The sequence below is a fragment of the Petromyzon marinus genome, chromosome 69 (genome assembly GCF_048934315.1).
Source record: "Petromyzon marinus isolate PM22_M1 ecotype Great Lakes invasive population chromosome 69, UKy_Petmar_22M1.pri1.0, whole genome shotgun sequence".
In the NCBI taxonomy this organism is placed as follows: domain Eukaryota; kingdom Metazoa; phylum Chordata; class Hyperoartia; order Petromyzontiformes; family Petromyzontidae; genus Petromyzon; species Petromyzon marinus.
In genome coordinates this window covers 3,112,509-3,138,271 of record NC_133735.1, presented here as the reverse complement: position 1 = coordinate 3,138,271, position 25,763 = coordinate 3,112,509, and the positions used below count along the sequence as shown (strand labels likewise).

At 50.2% G+C, this 25,763-nt stretch overlaps 1 protein-coding gene across 1 annotated transcript in view; it reads right to left on the bottom strand.

Annotated features, from left to right (window-relative positions):
- LOC116957053 (uncharacterized) overlaps positions 1-7,530 on the bottom strand; it is a 12,155-nt gene extending 4,625 nt beyond the window's left edge. Inside the window, exons 1-2 of the mRNA XM_032978970.2 lie at positions 7,159-7,530; positions 3,389-3,484 (exon numbers count right to left, since the gene is read on the bottom strand). Coding sequence (XP_032834861.2) covers positions 3,389-3,484; positions 7,159-7,441 — 379 coding nt within the window. The 5' untranslated portion in view covers positions 7,442-7,530. The remainder of the gene's footprint in view (positions 1-3,388; positions 3,485-7,158) is intronic.
- Positions 7,531-25,763: the final 18,233 nt, after the last annotated feature.

Genomic DNA, 25,763 nt, shown 5'->3' with positions numbered 1-25,763 from the left:
TACATGTGTCATGATACATGTGTCATGATACATGTAGAATGCTACATGTGTCACGATACATGTAGAATGCCACATGTATCATGCTACATGTATCATGCTACATGTAGAATGCTACATGTGTCATGACACATGTAGAATGCTACATGTGTAATGATACATGTAACATGCTACATGTGTCATGATACATGTAGCCCGCATGCCGAAACAGCTTTTGTTCGGCCGGGCAGAGGGGGCTAAACGGGCGCGGCACGGGCTGGAGAAGAGATGGAGTGATGGTTGAGTGTGTGGGTGAGTGGGTGAGTGACACGGGCTAGAGAAGAGATGGAGTGATGGGTGAGTGTGTGGGTGAGTGGGTGAGTGACACGGGCTAGAGAAGAGATGGAGTGATGTGTGTGGGTGAGTGGGTGAGTGACATGGGCTGGAGAAGAGATGGAGTGATGGGTGAGTGTGTGGGTGAGTGGGTGAGCGACACGGGCTAGAGAAGAGATGGAGTGATGGGTGAGGGTGTGGGTGAGTGGGTGAGTGACACGGGCTAGAGAAGAGATGGAGTGATGTGTGAGTGTGTGGGTGAGTGGATGAGTGACACGGGCTAGAGAAGAGAAGGAGTGATGGGTGAGTGTGTAGGTGAGTGGGTGAGTGACATGGGCTAGAGAAGAGATGGAGTGATGGGTGAGTGTGTGGGTGAGTGGGTGAGCGACACGGGCTAGAGAAGAGATGGAGTGATGTGTGAGTGTGTGGGTGAGTGAGTGAGTGACATGGGCTAGAGAAGAGATGGAGTGATGGGTGAGTGGGTGAGTGAGTGGGTGAGTGACACGGGCTAGAGAAGAGATAAAGTTATGTGTGAGTGTGTGGGTGAGTGGGTGAGCGACACGGGCTAGAGAAGAGATGGAGTGATGGGTGAGTGTGTGGGTGAGTGGGTGAGTGACACGGGCTAGAGAAGAGATGAAGTGATGGGTGAGTGTGTGGGTGAGTGGGTGAGTGACACGGGCTAGAGAAGAGATGGAGTGATGGGTGAGCGTGTGGGTGAGTGGGTGAGTGTGTGGGTGAGTGACACGGGCTAGAGAAGAGATGGAGTGATGTGTGAGTGTGTGGGTGAGTGACACGGGCTAGAGAAGAGATGGAGTGATGGATGAGTGTGTGGGTGAGTGGGTGGTTGACACGGGCTAGAGAAGAGATGGAGTGATGGGTGAGTGTGTGGGTGAGTGGGTGAGTGACACGGGCTAGAGAAGAGATGGAGTGATGGGTGAGTGTGTGGTGAGTGGGTGGGTGACACGGGCTAGAGAAGAGATGGAGTGATGGGTGAGTGAGTGGGTGAGAGTGGTTGAGTGGGTGAGTTACACGGGCTAGAGAAGAGATGGAGTGATGGGTGAGTGTGTGGGTGAGTGTGTGGGTGAGTGGGTGAGTGACGGGCTAGAGAAGAGATGGAATGATGAGTGAGTGGGTGAGTGAGTGGGTGAGTGACACGGGCTAGAGAAGAGATGGAGTGATGGGTGAGTGGGTGAGTGTGTGGGTGAGTGACACGGGCTAGAGAAGAGATGGAGTGATGGGTGAGTGTGTGGGTGAGTGGGTGAGTGACACGGGCTAGAGAAGAGATGGAGTGATAGGTGAGCATGTGGGTGAGTGGGTGGGTGACACGGGCTAGAGAAGAGATGGAGTGATGGGTGAGTGTGTGGGTAAGTGTGTGGGTGAGTGGGTGAGTGACACGGGCTAGAGAAGAGATGGAGTGATGGGTGAGTGAGTGGGTGAGAGTGGGTGAGTGGGTGAGTTACACGGGCTAGAGAAGAGATGGAGTGATGGGTGAGTGTGTGGGTGAGTGGGTGAGCGACACGGGCTAGAGAAGAGATGGAGTGATGTGTGAGTGTGTGGGTGAGTGAGTGAGTGAGTGACATGGGCTAGAGAAGAGATGGAGTGATGGGTGAGTGGGTGAGTGAGTGGGTGAGTGACACGGGCTAGAGAAGAGATAAAGTTATGTGTGAGTGTGTGGGTGAGTGGGTGAGCGACACGGGCTAGAGAAGAGATGGAGTGATGGGTGAGTGTGTGGGTGAGTGGGTGAGTGACACGGGCTAGAGAAGAGATGAAGTGATGGGTGAGTGTGTGGGTGAGTGGGTGAGTGACACGGGCTAGAGAAGAGATGGAGTGATGGGTGAGCGTGTGGGTGAGTGGGTGAGTGTGTGGGTGAGTGACACGGGCTAGAGAAGAGATGGAGTGATGTGTGAGTGTGTGGGTGAGTGACACGGCTAGAGAAGAGATGGAGTGATGGATGAGTGTGTGGGTGAGTGGGTGGTTGACACGGGCTAGAGAAGAGATGGAGTGATGGGTGAGTGTGTGGGTGAGTGGGTGAGTGACACGGGCTAGAGAAGAGATGGAGTGATGGGTGAGTGTGTGGTGAGTGGGTGGGTGACACGGGCTAGAGAAGAGATGGAGTGATGGGTGAGTGAGTGGGTGAGAGTGGTTGAGTGGGTGAGTTACACGGGCTAGAGAAGAGATGGAGTGATGGGTGAGTGTGTGGGTGAGTGTGTGGGTGAGTGGGTGAGTGACGGGCTAGAGAAGAGATGGAATGATGAGTGAGTGGGTGAGTGAGTGGGTGAGTGACACGGGCTAAAGAAGAGATGGAGTGATGGGTGAGTGGGTGAGTGTGTGGGTGAGTGACACGGGCTAGAGAAGAGATGGAGTGATGGGTGAGTGTGTGGGTGAGTGGGTGAGTGACACGGGCTAGAGAAGAGATGGAGTGATAGGTGAGCGTGTGGGTGAGTGGGTGGGTGACACGGGCTAGAGAAGAGATGGAGTGATGGGTGAGTGTGTGGGTAAGTGTGTGGGTGAGTGGGTGAGTGACACGGGCTAGAGAAGAGATGGAGTGATGGGTGAGTGAGTGGGTGAGAGTGGGTGAGTGGGTGAGTTACACGGGCTAGAGAAGAGATGGAGTGATGGGTGAGTGTGTGGGTGAGTGTGTGGGTGAGTGGGTGAGTGACACGGGCTAGAGAAGAGATGGAGTGATGGGTGAGTGTGTGGGTGAGTGTGTGGGTGAGTGGGTGAGTGACACGGGCTAGAGAAGAGATGGAGTGATGGGTGAGTGTGTGGGTGAGTGGTTGAGTGACTACTACATGTTTAGCTACTACACGTGTAGTAGCTACTACATGTGTAGCTACTACTACACGTGGTGTAGCTACTGCACTACCACGTGTAGTAGCAGCTACACCACATGTGTAGTAGCAGCTACACCACGTGGTGTAGCTACTTTTGCTACGAGGATACAATCCGGCACTGGGGCGAACGTCGGCTGTTGTTGTTGTTGTTGCTGTTATTGTTGTTGCTGTTATTGTTGTTGCTGTTATTGTTGTTGCTGTTATTGTTGTTGCTGTTGCTGTGATTTTCGCGTCTCCCTCCTGACCTCTCTTGAGCGCGGTTTGAATCCGATTCCGTGCCCTCTTCACCCTGGGGTGCAGGCCACGTTGCTCCACCACCACCATGCAGTCTCCAGCCACCGCTGCACGCGACACGCAAAGGCAAAGGCCCCCACCCCCATCACTTGTAGCCTCGCACCGACTGTAGGGGCAAGTGCTGTGGACACACCTGGTGGGGGGAGGGGGGGCCAGCACCCCCACCCACCCCCACCCACCCCCACCCACAGGCAGAAGACGAGGCCAGAGTCCCGTTCAGAAGGAATGGCCAGGACGGGTCAAGATTTTTGCTCGCCGAGATGGAAATAAGTGAGGTCATCCAGCAGTGGAGAGATCGTGGCTCCAGCTTAGCGGTGCGTGGAGCAAGGCGTGAGATCCTCTACGGGCCAAGGAGCGCGCCATAGAGACCCGTGGACTCGCACAGAGAGCCATAGACTCACACAGAGAGCCATAGACTCACGCAGAGACACATAGACTCACACAGAGAGCCATAGACTCATGCAGAGACCCACAGACTCACACAGAGACCCATAGACTCACACAGAGAGCCATAGACTCACACAGAGAGCCATAGAATCAGACAGAGCCATAGACTCACACAGAGACCCACAGACTCACGCATAGACCCATAGACTCACATAGAGAGCCATAGACTCACAGAGAGCCATAGACTCACACAGAGAGCCATAGACTCACACAGACAGCCATAGACTCACACAGAGGGCCATAGACTCACACAGAGACACATAGACTCACACAGAGAGCCATAGACTCACACAGAGACACATAGACTCACAGAGAGCCACAGACTCACGCAGAGAGCCATAGACTCACGCAAAGAGCCATAGACTCACACAGAGAGCCATAGACTCACAGAGAGCCATAGACTCACACAGAGAGCCATCGACTCATCAAACAGAGACCCATAGACTCACAGAGAGCCATAGACTCACACAGAGACCCACAGACTCACGCATAGACCCATATACTCACACAGAGAGCCATAGACTCACAGAGAGCCATAGACTCACAGAGAGCCATAGACTCACACAGAGAGCCATAGACTCACACAGACAGCCATAGACTCACACAGAGAGCCATAGATAGACTCACACAGAGACACATAGACTCACACAGAGAGCCATAGACTTACACAGAGACCCATAGACTCACGCAGAGAGCCATAGACTCACGCAGAGAGCCATAGACTCACACATAGCGACTCATAGACTCACACAGAGACCCACAGACTCACCACAAAGAGACCCATAGACTCACAGAGAGCCATAGACTCACACAGAGAGCTATAGACTCACACAAAGAGCCATAGACTCAAACAGAGACCAATAAACTCACACAGAGACCCACAGACTCATCACAGAAACCCATAGACTCACACAGAGACCCATAGACTCATCACAGAGACCCACAGGCTCATCACAGAGACCCACAGACTCATCACAGAGACCTATAGACTCATCACACAGAGACCCACAGACTCATCACAGAAACCCACAGACTCACACAGAGACCCATAGACTCACACAGAGACCCATAGACTCACACAGAGACCCATAGACTCATCACACAGAGACCCACAGACTCACACAGAGACCCATAGACTCACACAGAGACCCATATAATCATCACAGAGACCCATAGACTCATCACAGAGACCCACAGACTCATCACAGATACCCATAGACTCATCAGACAAAGAACCACAGACTCACACAGAGACCCATAGACTGACACAGAGACCCATAGACTCATCACAGAGACCCACAGACTCACACAGAGACCCATAGACTCATCACAAAGACCCATAGACTCATCACAGAGACCCACAGACTCATCACAGAGACCCATAGACTCATCACACAGAGACCCACAGACTCACACAGAGACCCATAGACTCATCACAGAGACCCATAGACTCATCACAGAGACCCACAGACTCATCACAGAGACCCATAGACTCATCACACAGAGACCCACAGACTCACACAGAGACCCATAGACTCACACAGAGAAACACAGACTCACACAGAGACCCATAGACTTACACAGAGACCCACAGACTCATCACAGAGACCCATAGACTCATCACAGAGACCCACAGACTCATCACAGAGACCCATAGACTCATCACACAGAGACCCACAGACTCACACAGAGACCCATAGACTCACACAGAGACCCATAGACTCATCACAGAGACCCACATGCTCATCACAGAGACCCATAGACTCATCACAGAGAGACCCACAGACTCACACAGAGACCCATAGACTCACACAGAGACCCACAGACTCATCACAGAGACCCATAGACTCATCACACAGGGACCCATAGACTCACACAGAGACCCATAGACTCACACAGAGACCCATAGACTCATCACAGAGACCCACAGACTCATCACAGAGACCCATAGACTCATCACACAGAGACACACAGACTCACACAAAGACCCACAGACTCACACAGAGACCCATAGACTCATCACAGAGACCCACAGACTCATCACAGAGACCCACAGACTCATCACAGAGACCCATAGACTCATCACACAGAGACCCACAGACTCATCACAGAGACCCACAGACTCACACAGAGACCCATAGACTCACACATAGACCCATAGACTCACACAAAGACCCATAGACTCATCACACAGAGACCCATAGACTCATCACACAGAGACCCACAGACTCACACAGAGACCCACAGACTCACACAGAGACCCACAGACTCATCACAGAGACCCACAGACTCACACAGAGACCCACAGATTCACACAAAGACCCATAGACTCACACAGAGACCCATAGACTCATCACACAGAGAACCACAGACTCACACAGAGACCCATAGACTCACACAGAGACCCACAGACTCATCACAGAGACCCATAGACTCATCACACAGAGACCCACAGACTCACACAGAGACCCATAGACTTAACACAGAGACCCACAGACTCCCACAGAGACCCATAGACTCATCACACAGGGACCCATAGACTCACACAGAGACCCACAGACTCATCACAGAGACCCATAGACTCATCACACAGAGACCCACAGACTCATCACAGAGACCCACAGACTCACACAGAGACCCATAGACTCACACAGAGACCCATAGACTCACACAGAGACTCATAGACTCATCACACATGGACCCATAGACTCACACAGAGACCAACAGACTCATCACAGAGACCCATAGACTCACACATGGACCCATAGACTCACACAGAGACCAACAGACTCATCACAGAGACCCATAGACTCACACAGAGACCCATACACTCATCACAGAGACCCACAGACTCATCACAGAGACCCATAGACTCATCACAGAGACCCACAGACTCATCACAGAGACCCACAGACTCATCACAGAGACCCATAGACTCACACAGAGACCCATAGACTCACACAGAGACCCATAGACTCATCACAGAGACCCACAGACTTATCACAGAGACCCATAGACTCATCACACAGAGACCCATAGACTCACACAGAGACCCATAGACTCATCACAGAGACCCATAGACTCACACAGAGACCCATAGACTCATCACAGAGACCCACAGACTCATCACAGAGACACATAGACTCATCACACAGAGACACATAGACTCACACAGAGACCCATAGACTCACACAGAGACCCATAGACTCATCACACAGAGACCCATAGACTCACACATAGACCCATAGACTCATCACAGAGACAAGAGGCTTACCCATGACGATGACCCCAACGAAGAGGTAGATGAGGAACTTAGTCTGCCCGTTCATCTTCCAACCCTCGGCGTTGTTGTTGATTATAACAACAACAAGAACAACGTCAAAAACAACAACAGCTGCAGCGGAAGTGAAGGAGCGAGGTTGACTCGACCGTGAGCCGCGAGACGCGTGTGGTGACGTCTCCGACCCGTCACTATAATAGCCCCGCCCCCTCTTCCTGCACGTGACGCGTGACGTCAAACCATATGGGCGTGGCCTCGTGACGCATCTCTCCCCCATGATACAAAAAACGCTTATTTAATTTTAATAATGTTTATATTTTAATATTTTATATAATAGTTATATATAATTATAAATTTATAATACTATTTATGATAATATTCATAATCATTTACTGCTTTAAACATCGGAATCGGAATATGTTTTTATTAATAATATTTAAAATATCAATATATTTAGATATAATTATTAGTATATAATAACATATAAGTATAAAATAAGAATGGTATTCATATTAATAATTACAATGTTCATAATTCTTAAAATTAATGATAATTATTAAAATATATTAATTGTATCAACTTACCCGTTCCGAATTCCACCTGTCCTATTGATTAACATGGGCGAGGTCTACTACTCTCACACCACACAGCCTACTACTTACCCGTTCCGAATTCCACCTCCACTCGTATTACCTCACGAAGCCTGTCCCATTGATTAACATGGGTGAGGTCTACTTCTCTCACACACACCACACAGCCTACTACTTATCCGTTCCGAATCCCACCACCATTGACACTACCTCAGGGTGCCTCTTCCATTGATTAACATGGGCGAGGTCTACTTCTCTCACACACCACACAGCCTACTACTTACCCGTTTCGAATCGGTCGTCTTCAGGTGTGTTGGTTTGCATAAATTTATTTTTATTTTTAAACGGTGTATTTATTTATTTATAAAAAAAAACGTTAGCGCCACGCGCAACGATTTGGCAGTTTATTTAGGACTAGTCCATCTATATTCTGAAAAGAGGAGGGGGGAGACGAAATTTTTAAATACATTTATGCAAACCAACACAACTGAAGACGACCATTTGTGTTATGGTCGAAACGTCGTGAGAATTTTTATTGTTTTATATAGATTATTATTTTGTTGTTTCCCTTCAACGTGACTTTACCGAAAGAACTAAGAATATAGAACTTGACCTTATTTTGACCATACTTCACCACGCTGGTCATAGTCGGGGTTGCTGACAACGACAAAGATCCCTTACCGTGTGTAGCCTTTGCCAGGCTGCTGGGGTAAGGGAAGTTAGCGAACAATAGCGCCTATAGGCTTCACAGTGGCTAAGAGACGTTAACTACCCACGTGTCTCTGTGGGTCTCTGTGTATCTCTATTGTTCTCTGTGTATCTCTAAGGGTCTCTGTGTATCTCTAAGGGTGTCTGTGTATCTCTATGGGTCTCTGTGTATCTCTAAGGGTCTCTGTGTATCTCTGTGGGTCTCTGTGTATCTCTATGGGTCTCTGTGTATCTCTATTGTTCTCTGTGTATCTCTAAGGGTCTATGTGTATCTCTACGGGTCTCTGTGTATCTCTATTGTTCTCTGTGTATCTCTAAGGGTCTATGTGTATATCTACGGGTCTCTGTGTATCTCTATGGGTCTCTGTGTATCTCTAAGGGTGTCTGTGTATCTCTAAGGGTGTCTGTGTATCTCTAAGGGTGTCTGTGTACCTCTATGGGTCTCTGTGTATCTCTATGGGTCTCTGTGTATCTCTATGGGTCTCTGTGCATCTCTGTGGGTGTCTATGGGTGTCTACGTGTCTCTGTGGGTCTCTGTGCATCTCTGTGGGTGTCTATGGGTGTCTACGGGTCTCTGTGTATCTCTGGGGGTGTCTATGGGTGTCTACGTGTCTCAAAGGGTCTCTGTGCATCTCTGTGGGTCTCTGTGCATCTCTGTGGGTCTCTGTGCATCTCTGTGGGGGTCTATGGGTCTCTATGTATATCTATGGGTGTCTGTGGGTCTCTGTGCATCTCTGTGGGTGTCAATGGGTGTCTACGTGTCTCTATGGGTGTCTATGGGTCTCTGTGGGTGTCTATGGGTGTCTACGTGTCTCTGTGGGTCTCTGTACATCTCTCTGGGTGTCTGTGTATCTCTATGGGTCTCTGTGTATCTCTATGGGTGTCTACGTGTCTCTGTGGGTGTCTGTGCATCTCTGTGGGTCTCTGTGTATCTTTATGGGTCTCTGTGTATCTCTATGGGGGTCTATGGGTCTCTATGTATATCTATGGGTGTCTGTGGGTCTCTGTGCATCTCTGTGAGTGTCTATGGGTGTCTACGTGTCTCTATGGGTGTCTATGGGTCTCTGTGGGTGTCTATGGGTGTCTACTTGTCTCTATGGATCTCTGTGCATCTCTGTGGGTCTCTATGTATCTCTATGGGTCTCTATGTATCTCTATGGGTCTCTGTGTATCTCTATGGGTGTCTGTGTATCTCTATGGGTCTCTGGGTATCTCTATTGTTCTCTGTGTATCTCTATGGGTCTCTGTGCATCTCTGTGGGTGTCTATGGGTGTCTACGTGTCTCTGTGGGTCTCTTTGCATCTCTGTGGGTGTCTATGGGTCTCTGTGCATCTCTGTGGGTGTCTATGGGTGTCTACGTGTCTCTATGGGTGTCTATTGGTCTCTGTGGGTGTCTATGGGTGTCTACGTGTCTCTGTTGGTCTCTGTGCATCTCTGTGGGTGTCTATGGGTGTCTACGTGTCTCAAAGAGTCTCTGTGCATCTCTGTGGGTCTCTGTGCATCTCTGTGGTGGTCTATGGGTCTCTATGTATATCTATGGGTGTCTGTGGGTCTCTGTGCATCTCTGTGAGTGTCTATGGGTGTCTACGTGTCTCTATGGGTCTCTGTGTATCTCTATGGGTGTCTGTATCTCTATGGGTGTCTATGGTTCTCTATGTATCTCTATGGGTCTCTGTGTATGTCTATGGGTGTCTGTGTATCTCTATGGGTCTCTGTTGGTGTCTATGCATCTGTGATTTCCACGTGACGATGTCAGCCACGTGGTTGAGCTGCTCTCGTCTGCGATGGCCCCAGTTCGCTTGTGATGAAGACGGTGAACAGCAGCTGAGCGGGGGCATCACACCGGGGACATCACACCTGGAGCAATACCATCAGCACACCCCTTTGTCACCCCCAATGCTGACATTTACGAACGCACCCCAACCCAGGTAACTCACTTGAGGCTGAGTCGACCTAGCGGATGCCCACATGCACACACAGGCAAAGATCCCCCGTGTAGCCTGTAGCAGGCTTTTGGGGCAAGTGCTGTGGCCAAAACCACCCACGCCTGGCCGCCTTTGTCTCCCCACGTGTTCACCGCGCGCGCACAAAGGCAACGCTACCACCCCCACAACCACCACCACCACCCCCACAACCACCACCACCCCCACAACCACCACCACCACCCCCACAACCACCACCACCACCCTCACCACCCCCACAACCACCACCACCACCATCACCACCCCCACCACCACCACCACCCCCACAATCACCACCCTCACCACCCCCACAACCATCACCACCACCCCCACCACCACCCCCACAACCACCACCCCCACCCTCACCACCCCCACAACCACCACCACCCCCACAACCACCACCACCCCCACAACCACCACCCCCACCACCACCACCCCCACCACCACCACCCCCACAACCACCACCCCCACCACCACCACACCCACCACCACCCCCACAACCACCACCCCCACCACCACCACCCCCACCACCACCCCCACAACCACCACCCCCACCACCACCACCCCCACCACCACCCTCACCACCCCCACCCTCACCACCCCCACAACCACCACCCTCACCATCACCACCTTCACCACCACCACCACCCCCACCACCACCACCCCCACCACCACCCCCACAACCACCACCCCCACCACCCCCACAACCACCACCCCCACCACCACCACCCCCACCACCACCACCCCCACCACCACCACCCCCACCACCACCCCCACAACCACCACCCCCACCACCACCACCCCCACAACCACCACCCCCACCACCACCACCCCCACCACCACCACCCCCACCACCACCACCCCCACCACCACCCCCACAACCACCACCCCCACCACCACCACCCCCACCACCACCACCCCCACCACCACCACCCCCACCACCACCACCCTCACCACCCCCACAACCACCACCCTCACCACCCCCACCCTCACCACCCCCACAACCACCACCCTCACCATCACCACCTTCACCACCACCACCCCCACCACCACCACCCCCACCACCACCCCCACAACCACCACCCCCACAACCACCACCCCCACAACCACCACCCCCACCACCACCCTCACCACCACCACCCCCACCACCACCCCCACAACCACAACCACCACCACCACCACCCCCACAACCACCACCCCCACCACCCCCACCACCACCACCCCGACCATCACCACCCCCACCACCCCCACCAGACACACAGCCACACACACACAGCCACCCACACAGCCACACACACAGCCACACACACACACAGCCACACACACAGCCACACACACAGCCACACACACCCAGCCACACAAAGCCACCCACACACAGCCACACACACACAGCCACAACAACAACCGCCATTCGCCACTAAGTTGCGGTAACGTCACCACTACGCTTGTGCCAGGCCACGTGCACCTTGAGGTCACGTGAAGTGTCGAACGCCCGCTGGCAGGAGGTCACGGGGCAGACCCAGCATGTGCCATGGGTCGACTGACTGAGATGACTGAGATGACTGGCTGATGCACCACCTGTGCCCCCTACTGTGCCAATCTGCTGTGCTTTAGCCACCCGGCGCTCCGCTCGTTGTTGTGAGCGTCGCTCCTCCGCCCTCCGTTGTTGTTGGAGGGCGACTACCTCCAACTGCCCAGTAGCGTCCTTCACGAGCCTCCTCCACAGAGGCCGATCTTGACACCGCTGGTACCAGTCATCGGCAAGTCCACTCAGCTCCACGTCCTCCTGTACCACATCACTCCATCTCTTCTCTAGCCCGTGCCGCGCCTGTTTAGCCCCCTCGATCCGGCCGAACAAAGCTGTTTCGGTATGCGGTGGCTGGTCATGCGGGCTACATGACCCAGCCTCGCCTGCCGGAGGAGCTCATCGATGGGACCGTGCCCAGATCTTTCAAGGATTTGTGAGCTCCTCACACAATCCAGCCTGGTTAAACCCAGGATGGATCGTAGGCAGGCCAGCCTAAATGTTTCTAACCAGCGAAGATGTTCCATTAGGGGGTTCTACGTTTCGCAAGCATAGAGAAGGGAGGGAATGACCGTGGCCGAGAAGACCTGAAGCTTAGTGCGGAGCGACAGACCAGGTAGCTTCCACACAGCGTTACGCAACCGATGAAAAGATATTGCCGCTCGACAGATTCGGAGTGAGACCTCTGCTGTTAAACTGGACCCGGTCATAAGCACACTGCCCAGGTATGGGAAACTCTCCACTCTCTCCACAACTGCCCCATCACCGATTGGGAGTTGTGCGGGTGGAGTGTCCGATGGTACAAAATACCCAGGCAGGTGCTTAGTTTTGGTGGGGCTGATGGTAAGGCCCCATCTCTTAGTAGCACGCTCCAGTCTCACCAGCAGCGTCTCCAGCTCCTCCTCTGAATGAGCAGCTATTACCAAATCATCGGCATACATAACGTGGTTGAGGAATAGGGAGCCATCCCTTGACCGCACCCGGGCATCGATCAGCCTCCCATTATATCTGTACCATATGGAGATTCCCCCGGTACAGCTATTGAAGGCTTCACGAACTACGTGGTCAAAATAGATGTTAAATATTATGGGAGCCAGAGGACATCCCTGTCGCACCCCAAGGTGTACAGGGAATGGCTCTGACTCCCGGCCACGTAGTTTTACCCAGGCCCGCTCACCATCATGAAGGTCCTTAATGATCGTGAGCAGAGGGTCAGGTACTCCAAAAGCACGAAGAACAACCCAAAGCCCAGGCCTACTGATGGTATCATAGGCCTTGACCAGGTCAATAAAGCAGAGATGTAGGTCTTGCTGGAATTCCCTACACCTCTGCTGTAGCAGACGGACAGAAAATATGGCATCTGTGCAGGACCGCCCTTTCCTAAAGCTGCATTGGGGCTCTGCAAGCCTCTCCTCAGCGTGCCTGGCAAGGCGATGTTGAATAATCCTTGCCAGGACCTTTCCCAGCACACTGAGGAGTGAGATGCCCCTGTAGCTGTTACAGTCTGTGCGGTCCCCCTTCTTAAAAGGGGGGACCAACAGGGTATCCTTCCAATCCTGCGGAACCCATCCAGTGGTCCAGACTGTTGTTATGATGTCAAATAGAGCAGTCTGTGCACAAACGCCACCCTCCCTCAGCATTTCGCTTGGGAGATCATTTCTGCCCGCTGCCTTTCCTGGCCTCAGACTCCGGATCGCCTTCAGTACTTCCTCAACAGGTGGCACTTCAGCCAGCCACTCACAGGGGGTGACTTCTTCTTCCAATATTTGAGGCACCGCAGCCTCAGCAGGGTCATCCTCACTTTGTGCCAGGATGTTTTCCTGGCTGAGGGATTTTCCCTCCCCCAGGACCTCAGAAATGCTCAGCCAATCTGCAAACCTGTTCCTGGGGGTCGGAGATTGGTTCACCGTTTTTTCCCCTAATGATGGTAATAGGTGTGGCGCTGTAGGTTACTTTTTTGTTGGAGTTAAATAGGGATTTGTGATCGCGGGCCACTGAGGCAGACTCCATCTCCTCAGCAACCCGCGACCACCACCCGTCCTTGCAGCGCCTCACGGCTCTCCGAACATCCGAGCGAAGGCTGCGGTAAGCCTCCTCATTCTCTGACTTGGGATTCTGTAGCCGATGACAGTGGGCCTGTCGCTTTTTCTCAACCATCCTGAACACCTCCTCTGTCAGCCAGGGTATCTGGGGAGGTCTGGACCGCGTACCCAAAGCAGCCATTGCAGCTGCATGAGTCACAGTCCTAAACCTCGCCCATTTACCCTCGACATCAGGAGGAGTCGGGGACGATGCCAATCTCAGCCGCAAGCGATGATAAAATTCTCGCTTGCAACTTTCATCAGATAACTGATACCAGGAAACTTTAGGTTGGAATGGGGTCCTGTGTGTACACCCACCACCGGAGTGGAAGAATAGCAGGCGCATCTTACAGATGACTAGTCGATGGTCAGAGGGCAGATCAGCTCCACGGTAGGTCCTGGTGTCAAGGACATGGGCTCGCATCCGCTGGTCCATCACTATGTAGTCCAGCAGATGTTCTTGCTTGGACCCGGCATGCATCCATGATGTTGTGTGGATGCGCCGATGCCGGAACAGCGTGTTGGTAATTACCAGCCCATGGGCTGCACACAAATCTAGCAGCCTCCTACCGTTGTTATTGAGCTGATCTGGCCCATGCCCTCCAATCACTCCAGACCAGGTGCCAGCATCATGACCAACTCGGGCATTGAAGTCACCCAACAAGATGACTCTATCCCGAGGGGCCACTTTAGCCAGCACCTGTGACAGGAGGTCATAGAAGGCATCTGACTCATCGGCTTTGCTGCATCCCTCCACGGATGCTCGTCTTCGGTGGGGGCATAAGTAACCACGACCACCACTCCTCGCCTCCGGTTGATGGGAAGGCGAGCCCAAAGTGGCCTGGGGCTTACAGCTTCCCACACCTCACCGCCACGCTCCCACACCCCCTTCATTCTTTTGTTCAAAAGAAGAGCCACACCCTGTTGTTTGGCAGTCTGCTGCCCCGAGTAGAGGACTGTCCACCCCTCATGGTGGCAGGAGCCAGAGCCAGTCCACCGGACCTCCTGAATGCCACAGAGATCCAGGCGGTACCGGTCCAGCTCCCGACAGAGGAGTGGCAGCCTCTCCTCCGCAGTGAGCGTTCGGACATTCCACGTGGCCACACGAGGCGGCTTTTCGTTGTTTCTGGAGGAGCCCCGAGGGTAGAGATTCAATCTCCATAACCACAATCATATAAACAGAAATCTACGCGTTGATTTATATGAAGAAAAGCCCCAGATATTGTGGCCCAAGGTTTAGGGGGTGTCCATAAATGACGTCACGCGATTTTAAATATGACGTCACAAAGCTCTGCCCCCCCCCCCTCCCCCAAAAAAATTAAAATAAAACATGCTTCAAATCGCTTTAAACTATTAGTCATTGCAGCGCGTTATTTAATGTGGCGCTGCACGCTCTGATGTTGTAGGAGAAATAATTTATTAACAAAGTCTATTTAATTAAGCAGAACGTGTTGTGTCTATATGTATTTATAAAGTTGCGCATTTTGACGTGACGTCACGTTTGTCAAACACCCTCCTCCCCCTCGTCACACCTGTCTGACCCCACCACCTCCTAGATACGTGACGTCATTTATGGACGGCCCCCTAAACGACCCCCCCCCCTACTCTGATGTTTCACGTACTTCAAATCCCCTTTGCTAGTCGGCCGTGTCGGCGGGTGGCGGTGGCTGCTTGTGCTGACGACACAACTTTTATATTTTGATTTAAAGCTTTCGTGACTGCAGTAATTCATATTCTTAGTTCTTTCGGTAAAGTCACCACGTTGAAGGGAAACAACAAAATAATAAAAAATATATAAAACAATAAAAAAAATTCTCACGACGTTTCTACCTTAACACGACCGTTTGTGTTATGGTCGAAACGTCGTGAGAATTTTTTTATTGTTTTATATATATTTTATATTATTTTATTGTTTCCCTTCAACCGTGGTGACTTTAGCGAAAGAACTAAGCATATAACTTTTATATTGTAACGAGATCCAGCCCCCCCCCCTATCCCCCCCCCCAAATCCTCCTCCTTCCCCTCGCAAACCAAACCCTCGTGTCGTGGATTAACGTCGACTCAGCCTGCCCGAGACTCCTGCCACAATCACTGCCACCCGCGAAGTGTCGTGCTCCTCAGTGGAGGAGGGGGGGGGTAGGGGGGAGAGGGGGGAGGAGGAGGGAGGGGGGAGAGGGGGGGAGAGGGGGGGAGAGGGGGGGGGGAGGGGGTAGGAGGGGGGGAGGGGAGGGGAGGGGGGAGGAGGGGAGGAGGGGGGAGGCTCCGGGACCTTCCGCAGATTTCCTCCGCCCCGAGCGATAAAATTCTCACGACGTTTCGGCCACAGCACAAGCGGCCTTCCTCAGGTGAAAGGGCAAAAAAAACTGTCGGGACGACGAAGCTTCAATTACTTTACGATAGTTGGGTAGTTTGGGGTCCTTCAGCGTCCATATACTAAATGCCTCTGTGGATATGTAAATTTTAACACAGCTATTTCTGTCGCGAGCCAATCCCTCGACTATTTCAATGCTAAATCCTCCTGCTCTGCTATGTAAACGCCCTTGTCAAGGCTCGCCACGCCTCTCACCCGGCTTAAAAGACGCGGCGAATCTTAGCGGCGCCCATTGAAGCTCCCTCGACCCCGACAGTTTCCGTTCCTTCACCTGACGAAGGCCGCTTGTGTTGTGGCCGAAACGTCGTGAGAATTTTATCGTGTTATTTTATTATTTGTATTATTTTATTCTCATTCCACGTGGCGGTGGTGGTGACTTTACCGAACGAACCAGAGAAGATGATTCCTCGCAGTCACGAAAGCTTTAAATCGAAATTTAAAACTTAACATTTTGATTTCAAGCTTTCGTGACTGCAGTGATTCATATTATTGTTTCTTTCGGTAAAGTCACCACATAGAAGGGAAAAGTCACCACCACGTAGAAGGGAAACAATAAAATAATAAAACAATATTTTTTATTATATTCTTGGTTCTTTCGGTAAAGTCACCACGTAGAAGGGAAACAATAAAATATATAAAACAATATTTTTATTATATTCTTGGTTCTTTCGGTAAAGTCACCACGTAGAAGGGAAACAATAAAATAATAAAAATATAAAACAATATTTTTTTATTATATTCTTGGTTCTTTCGGTAAAGTCACCACCACGTAGAAGGGTAACAATAAAATAATAAAAATATATATTTTTTTTATATTCTTGGTTCTTTCGGTAAAGTCACCACGTAGAAGGGAAACAATAAAATAATGAAAATATAAAACAATATTTTTATTATATTCTTGGTTCTTTCGGTAAAGTCACCACGTAGAAGGGAAACAATAAAATAATAAAAATATAAAACAATATTTTTATTATATTCTTGGTTCTTTCGGTAAAGTTACCACGTAGATAGGGAAACAATAAAATAATAACATTAAAAAACAATATTTTTATTATATTCTTGGTTCTTTCGGTAAAGTCACCACGTAGAAGGGAAACAATAAAATAATAAAAATATAAAACAATATTTTTATTATATTCTTGGTTCTTTCAGTAAAGTCACCACGTAGAAGGGAAACAATAAAATAATAAAAATATAAAACAATATTTTTATTATATTCTTGGTTCTTTCGGTAAAGTCACCACGTAGAAGGGAAACAATAAAATAATAAAAATATAAAACAATATTTTTATTATATTCTTGGTTCTTTAGGTAAAGTCACCACGTAGAAGGGAAACAATAAAATAATATAAATAAAAAACAATATTTTTAGTATATTCTTGGTTCTTTCGGTAAAGTCACCACGTTGAAGGGAAGCAATAAAATAATATAAAATATATATAAAGAATATATAGAAAGAACCAAGAATATGAAACGTAACATTGATGTAGTTTATATTTTAGTTTTTTTAAAAATCAGTTTACTCTATGGTATGCATTATATAGTGTAGTGTATACCCAGTTACTTTATGTTAATAGCTCAACTTATTGAAGAATACATTGAGTACATTTATTAGCTTATACTTAGTTCTTTCACATCGGCTTATTGTATGATAGTTGGGTAGTTGCAGTTCTTTAGCGTCAACATACTAAACGCCTCTGTTGATATGTAAACTCTGACTCTAACAAAACTATTTCCGCGACCAGTCACATGCTAATCCATCACACTGACATCATGCTAACCTCCCAGTTACATGCTAATTTCTCACTTTAACATCCTGCTAATTTATCGCATTAACACGGCTACTTCAATGCTAAATTCTCCTGTTTGATACGTTAAACTCCTTTGTCGAGGCGCTTTGCTCCATCCCACCCGGCTTAAAAGACGCTTGCGAATCTTAGCGGCGTTCATTGAAGCTCCGTCTTCCCGACAGTTATTGTTCCTTCACCTGAAGAAGGCTACTGGTGTTGTGGCCGAAACGTCGTGAGAATGTTATTTTATTATGTTTTATTATTTTATTATTTTATTATTCCCCTTCTACGCGACTTTACCGTAAGAACCAATAAGTCAACTTCGTTACGGATGACTGGTTATTTCGGTAAGGTGACGTACAAAGAAAATAAATTAAATGATAGAGTGCGACGTTTCGATTACAACACAAGCAACCATTATCAGGTAGAACTAAATTTGAGCCTCTGTGTGTGTCTCTCTCTCTGTGTCTCTGTGTGTGTCTCTTTCTGTGTCTTTGTGTGAGTCTCTCTCTGTGTGTCCCTGTGTGTGTCTCTCTCTGTGTGTCTCTGTGTGTGTCTCTCTCTGTGTGTCTGTGTGTGTGTCTATCTCTGTGTGTCTCTGTGTGTGTCTCTCTCTGTGTCCTTGTGTGAGTCTCTCTCTGTGTGTCTCTGTGTGTCTCTCTGTGTCTGTGTGTGAGTCTCTCTCTGTGTGTCTCTGTGTAAGTCTCTCTCTGTGTCTCTGTGTGTGTCTCTCTCTCTGTGTCTCTCTGTGTGAGTCTCTCTGTGTGTCTCTGTGTCTCTCTCTCTGTGTGTCTCTGTGTGTCTCTCTCTGTGTCTTTGTGTGAGTCTCTCTGTGTGTCTCTGTGTCTCTCTCTGTGTGTCTCTGTGTGTCTCTCTCTGTGTCTTTGTGTGAGTCTCTCTCTGTGTGTCTCTGTGTGTCTCTCTGTGTGTCTCTGTGTGTGTCTCTCTCTGTGTGTCTCTGTGTGTCTCTCTCTGTGTGCCTGTGTGTCTCTCTCTGTGTGTCTCTGTGTGAGTCTCTCTCTGTGTCTCTCTGTGTGTCTCTGTGTGTGTGTCTCTCTCTCTGTGTGTCTCTCTCTGTGTGTGTCTCTCTCTGTGTGTCTCTCTCTGTGTGTCTATGTGTGAGTCTCTCTCTGTGTGCGTCTCTGTGTGAGTTTCTCTCTGTGTGTCTCTGTGTGTCTCTCTCTGTGTCTCTCTGTGTGTCTCTCTGTGTGTTTCTCTATGTGAGTCTCTCTGTGTGTGTCTCTGTGTGTGTCTCCCTCTGTTTGTCTATGTGTGTCTTTCTGTGTGTGTCTCTCTCTGTGTGTCTCTCTCTGTGTCTCTCTCTGTGTCTCTCTCTGTGTCTCTCTGTGTGTCCCTCTCTGTGTTTCTCTATGTGAGTCTCTCTCTGTGTCTCTCTGTGCGTCTCCCTCTGTGTGTGTCTCTCTCTCTCTGTGTCTCTCTCTGTGGGAGTCTCTCTCTGTGTGTCTCTCTCTGTGTGTCTATGTTGTGTGTCTCTCTCTCGGTGTGTCTCTGTGTGTGTCTCTCTCTGTGTGTCTCTGTGTGTCTCTCTCTGTTTGTTTCTGTGTGTGTCTCTGTGTGTGTCTTTCTCTGTGTGTCTCTGTGTGTGTCTATGTTGTGGGTCTTTCTCCCTGTGTGTGTCTCTCTCTATGTCTCTCTCTGTGTGGCTCTGTGTGTCTCTCTCTCTGTGTGTCTATGTGTGTGTCTCTCTGTGTGTGTCTCTGTGTGTGTCTCTCTCTCTCTGTCTCTCTGTGTGTGTCTCTCTCTGTGTGTTTCTCTCTGTGTGTCTCTGTGTGTCTCTCTCTGTGTGTCTCTCTCTGTGTGGCTCTGTGTGTCTCTCTCTGTGTGTGTCTATGCGTGTGGCTCTTTGTGTGTGTCTCTGTGTGTGTCTATGGTGTGTGTCTTTCTCTCTGTGTGTGTCCCTCTCTGTGTGGCTCTGTGTGTGTCTCTCTCTCTGTGTCTATGTGTGTGGCTCTCTGTGTGTGTCTATGTTGTGTGTCTCTCTCTGTGTGTCTCTGTGTGTGGCTCTCTCTGTGTGTGTCTCTCTGTGTGTCTCTGTGTGTCTCTCTCTGTGTGTGTCTCTCTGTGTGTCTCTCTCTCTGTGTCTCTGTGTGTCTCTCTCTCTGTGTCTATGTTGTGAGTCTCTCTCTGTGTGTCTCTGTGTGTGTCTCTCTCTCTGTGTCTCTGTGTGTGTCTCTCTCTCTCTGTGTCTATGTTGTGTGTGTCTCTCTCTCTGTGTGTCTCTGTGTGTCTCTCTCTGTGTCTATGTTGTGTGACTCTCTCTCTGTGTGTCTCTGTGTGTGTCTCTCTCTCTGTCTCTCTCTGTGTATCTCTGTGTGTGTCTCTGTGTGTGTCTCTCTCTGTGTGTCTCTGTGTGTATCTCTCTCTGTGTGTGTCTGTGTGTGTCTCTCTCGGTGTGTCTCTGTGTGAGTCTCTCTCTCTCTCTGTGTCTCTGTGTGTCTCTGTGTGTCTTTGTTGTGTCCCTGTTTGTCTCTCTCTGTGTGTGTCTCTCTCTGTGTCTGTGTGTGTCTTTCTCTGTGTGTCTCTGTGTGTGTCTCTCTCTGTGTGTCTCTGTGTGTGTCCCCCTGTGTGTCTCTGTGTATCTCTCTCTGTGTTTCTGTGTGTGTCTCTCTGTGTGTCTATGTGTGTCTCTCTCTTTGTGTGTCCCTCTCTGTGTGTCTCACCACCACCAGTGTCTCACCACCAGTGTCTCACCACTACCAGTGTCTCACCACTACCAGTGTCTCACTACCAGTGTCTCACTACCCACTGTCTCACCACCACCAGTGTCTCACTACCCAGTGTCTCACCACCACCAGTGTCTCACCACTACCAGTGTCTCACTACCAGTGTCTCACCACCACCAGTGTCTCACCACCACCAGTGTCTCACCACCAGTGTCTCACCACCCAGTGTCTCACCACCAGTGTCTCACCACCACCAGTGTCTCACCACCAGTGTCTCACCACCAGTATCTCACTACCCAGTGTCCACTACCAGTGTCTCACTACCCAGTGTCTCACTACCAGTGTCTCACTACCCAGTGTCTCACTACCAGTGTCTCACCACCACCAGTGTCTCACTACCCAGTGTCTCACCACCACCAGTGTCTCACCACCAGTGTCTCACCACCACCAGTGTCTCACTACCCAGTGTCTCACTACCCAGTGTCTCACCACCAGTGTCTCACTACCCAGTGTCTCACCACCACCAGTGTCTCACTACCCAGTGTCTCACTACCAGTGTCTCACCACCAGTGTCTCACTACCCAGTGTCTCACCACCACCAGTGTCTCACCACCAGTGTCTCACTACCACCAGTGTCTCACTACCCAGTGTCTCACCACCACCAGTGTCTCACCACTACCCAGTGTCTCACTACCCAGTGTCTCACTACCAGTGTCTCACTACCCAGTGTCTCACCACCAGTGTCTCACCACCACCAGTGTCTCACTACCCAGTGTCTCACCACCACCAGTGTCTCACCACCAGTGTCTCACCACCACCAGTGTCTCACTACCCAGTGTCTCACTACCCAGTGTCTCACCACCAGTGTCTCACTACCCAGTGTCTCACCACCACCAGTGTCTCACTACCCAGTGTCTCACTACCAGTGTCTCACCACCAGTGTCTCACTACCCAGTGTCTCACCACCACCAGTGTCTCACCACCAGTGTCTCACTACCACCAGTGTCTCACTACCCAGTGTCTCACCACCACCAGTGTCTCACCACTACCCAGTGTCTCACTACCCAGTGTCTCACTACCAGTGTCTCACCACCCAGTGTCTCACCACTCAGTGTCTCACCACCAGTGTCTCACCACCACCAGTGTCTCACCACCAGTGTCTCACCACCCAGTGTCTCACTACCCAGTGTCTCACCACCCAGTGTCTCACTACCCAGTGTCTCACCACCCAGTGTCTCACCACCAGTGTCTCACCACCACCAGTGTCTCACTACCCAGTGTCTCACCACCACCAGTGTCTCACCACCCAGTGTCTCACCACCCAGTGTCTCACTACCCAGTGTCTCACCACCCAGTGTCTCACCACCACCCAGTGTCTCACCACCCAGTGTCTCACCACCACCAGTGTCTCACTACCCAGTGTCTCACCACCACCACGTGTCTCACCACCCAGTGTCTCACCACCACCAGAGTCTCACCACCACCCAGTGTCTCACCACCAGTGTCTCACTACCCAGTGTCTCACCACCCAGTGTCTCACCACCAGTGTCTCACCACCACCCAGTGTCTCACCACCACCCAGTGTCTCACCACCACCCAGTGTCTCACCACCCAGAGACTCACCAAAGAACAGCGCCAAAAGGCGACCAGGACGATGCTCCAATGCCACACGCATGCGAACATCCACACCTTGAGTTAGCAGCAGCATCATCATCACCATCACCACCACCCCCAGCAGCAGCATCATCATCATCACCACCACCAACACCCCCAGCAGCAGCATCTCACGGAACCCTACCGCCGCCACTTGATTCGGCGCGGCGCCTGAACGCACCGCCTCTAATCAATCGGCAGCCGAAGAGAAGGAAAACAAAAACAACGAAAAAACCCCGACCCGCCCGACGCCGCTTTGATGTGCAAATTTGCCGCACGCGCGCGCGCGCCTCGGCTAAAACGACGCGCGGTTTGCATGCGGACAACACAGAGATACACAGAGACCCGTAGACACCCATAGAGATACATAGAGACCCGTAGAGATACACAGAGACCCATAGACACCCATATAGATACATAGAGACCCGTAGAGATACACAGAGACCCATAGACACCCATAGAGATACACAGAGACCCGTAGAGATACACAGAGACCCGTAGACACCCATAGAGATACATAGAGACCCGTAGAGATACACAGACACCCGTAGAGATACACAGAGACCCGTAGACTCCCATAGAGATACACAGAGACCCGTAGAGATACACAGAGACCCGTAGACACCCATAGAGATACACAGAGACCCGTAGAGATACACAGAGACCCGTAGAGATACACAGAGACCCGTAGACACCCATAGAGATACATAGAGACCCGTAGAGATACACAGACACCCGTAGAAATACACAGAGACCCGTAGACACCCATAGAGATACACAGAGACCCATATACACCCGTAGAGATACACAGAGACCCGTAGAGATACACAGAGACCCGTAGACACCCATAGAGATACATAGAGACCTGTAGAGATACACAGAGACCCATAGACACCCGTAGAGATACACAGAGACCCATAGAGATACACAGAGGCCCATAGACACCCATAGAGATACACAGAGACCCATAAAGACACATAGAGACCCATAGAGACACGTAGAAACCCATAGAGACACATAGAGACCCATAGAGACCCATAGAGACACATAGAGACACATAGAGACCCATAGAGACCCATAGAGACCTATAGAGATACACAGACACCCATAGAGATACACAGAGACCCATAGAGATACACAGACACCCATAGAGATACACAGAGACCCATAGAGACACATAGAGACCCATAGAGACACGTAGAGACCTATAGAGACACACAGAGCCCCATAGAGACACATAGAGACACATAGAGATACGTAGAGACCCATAGACTAAACTAAAATCAAACTCGTTGTATTTTAGCAGCTAAAGCCGCACTTCGCTGCTGCGTCGATCTTTTTGAGAAGCGGCGTGGCCATCCCAAATGTGTAGCAGCAGTGAAATACTCTAAACGCGTGGTGATGTTGAGTCTAAATGTGGAGGGTGTCTCTGTCTATCAGGGGGTTCATAGTGGCCGTGTCGGAGACACTGAGAGGCTGGGTTCGAGCCATGGGTCTGGGTGTCTCTCTCTCTCTCTATCAGGGGGTTCATAGTGGGCGTGTCGGAGACACTGAGAGCCTGGGTTCGAGCCCTGGGTCTGGGTGTCTCTCTCTTTCTATCAGGGGGTTCATAGTGGCCGTGTCAGAGACACTGAGAGCCTGGGTTCGAGCCCTGGGTCTGGGTGTCTCTCTCTTTCTATCAGGGGGTTCATAGTGGCCGTGTCGGAGACACTGAGGCGCTGGGTTCGAGCCCTGGGTCTGGGTGTCTCTCTCTCTCTCTCTATCAGGGGGTTCACAGTGGCCGTCTCAGAGACACTGAGAGCCTGGGTTCGAGCCCTGGGTCTGGGTGTCTCTGTCTAAGCGGTTTCACAAAGGCCGTGTCAGAGGCACTGAGATCCTGGATTTCAGCCCTGTACCTCTGTGTGTGTGTGTCTCTCTCTCTCTCCATATGCCCGCACCGCATTTGCATATCAGTGTTTGATTAGTCGCTTTCTGATGTTGTTGTTGCTGCTGCAGCTTTGGCAGCCGATTCCCGTACGGATCTTCAAAAGGAAGAAAAAAAAACGACACGACGCTCCGGGCCTATGAATGTTCTGTAAAGCAACGTAGACCTGTACCGACGTCTCAATGTTAGCCATAAGAGACTGGGCATGAGAGCAGGTTTTTGCCTCGGGGGTGAGCAGCTACAAAGTGGTGAGACGGGTCCACGGAGAAGGCTGGCGAGCGTCTCTGGCGGAGGGCAATCAGTTTCACGGGCGAGGCGTCGAATTTTTGATTTAAAGCTTTCGTTACTGCAGGGATTCATATTCTTGGTTCTTTCGGTAAAGTCACCACCACGTAGAAGGGGGAACAATAAAATAATAAACATATATTTTATTGCTTCCCAATATTGTTTCCCAATAAAATAATATAAATAATATACATCTATTTTTTATTATTGTATTGTTTCCCTTCTACGTGACTTTACCGGAAGAACTAAGAATCACGTAGAAGGGAAACAATAAAATTATAAAAAAATATTTTTATTATTTTATTAAAATAATAATAAAAAAATATTTTTAATTTATTTTATTGTTTCCCTTCTACGTGACTTTACCGGAAGAACTAAGAATCACTTAGAAGGGAAACAATAAAGTCACGTAGAAGGGAAACAATAAAATTATAAAAAATATATTTTCATTATTTTATTATTATTATAAAATGAAAAAAATATATTTTTATTTTATTGTTTCCCTTCTACGTGACTTTACCGGAAGAACTAAGACTCACGTCGAAGGGAAACAATAAAGTCACGTAGAAGGGAAACAATAAAATAAAATAAAACATATATTTGTATTATTTAATTAAAATATTATTAAAATAAAGACGCTGCGAGGCGACACTGACGGCTGCCCCGTGCTGTTTTCAGCGTTCAGGGGCCTGCTTAAGGCGCGGCTGTGGCTGGAGCACGCCACGTGACACACACACACACACGCGCGCGCACGTGCACGTGTGTGTGTGTGTGTCACGCCACGTGACACACACACACACACGCGCGCACGTGCACGTGCCGGTGATGTGCAGCGCGTCTTCCTCGAACGCTGGGGGAGCCGGACAAGGCCCCCTCTCTCTCTCTCTGTACCAGCGTGGACGGCACCCTCATGTTCACCATCTGAAGAGCTCGCTCGTCAACGTGGCGTGCGCGAATGACAACAACCACCACCACCCCGTGACTTTTCTTTAGTTTCTAGATTTAAAGCTTTCGTGACTGCTAGGAT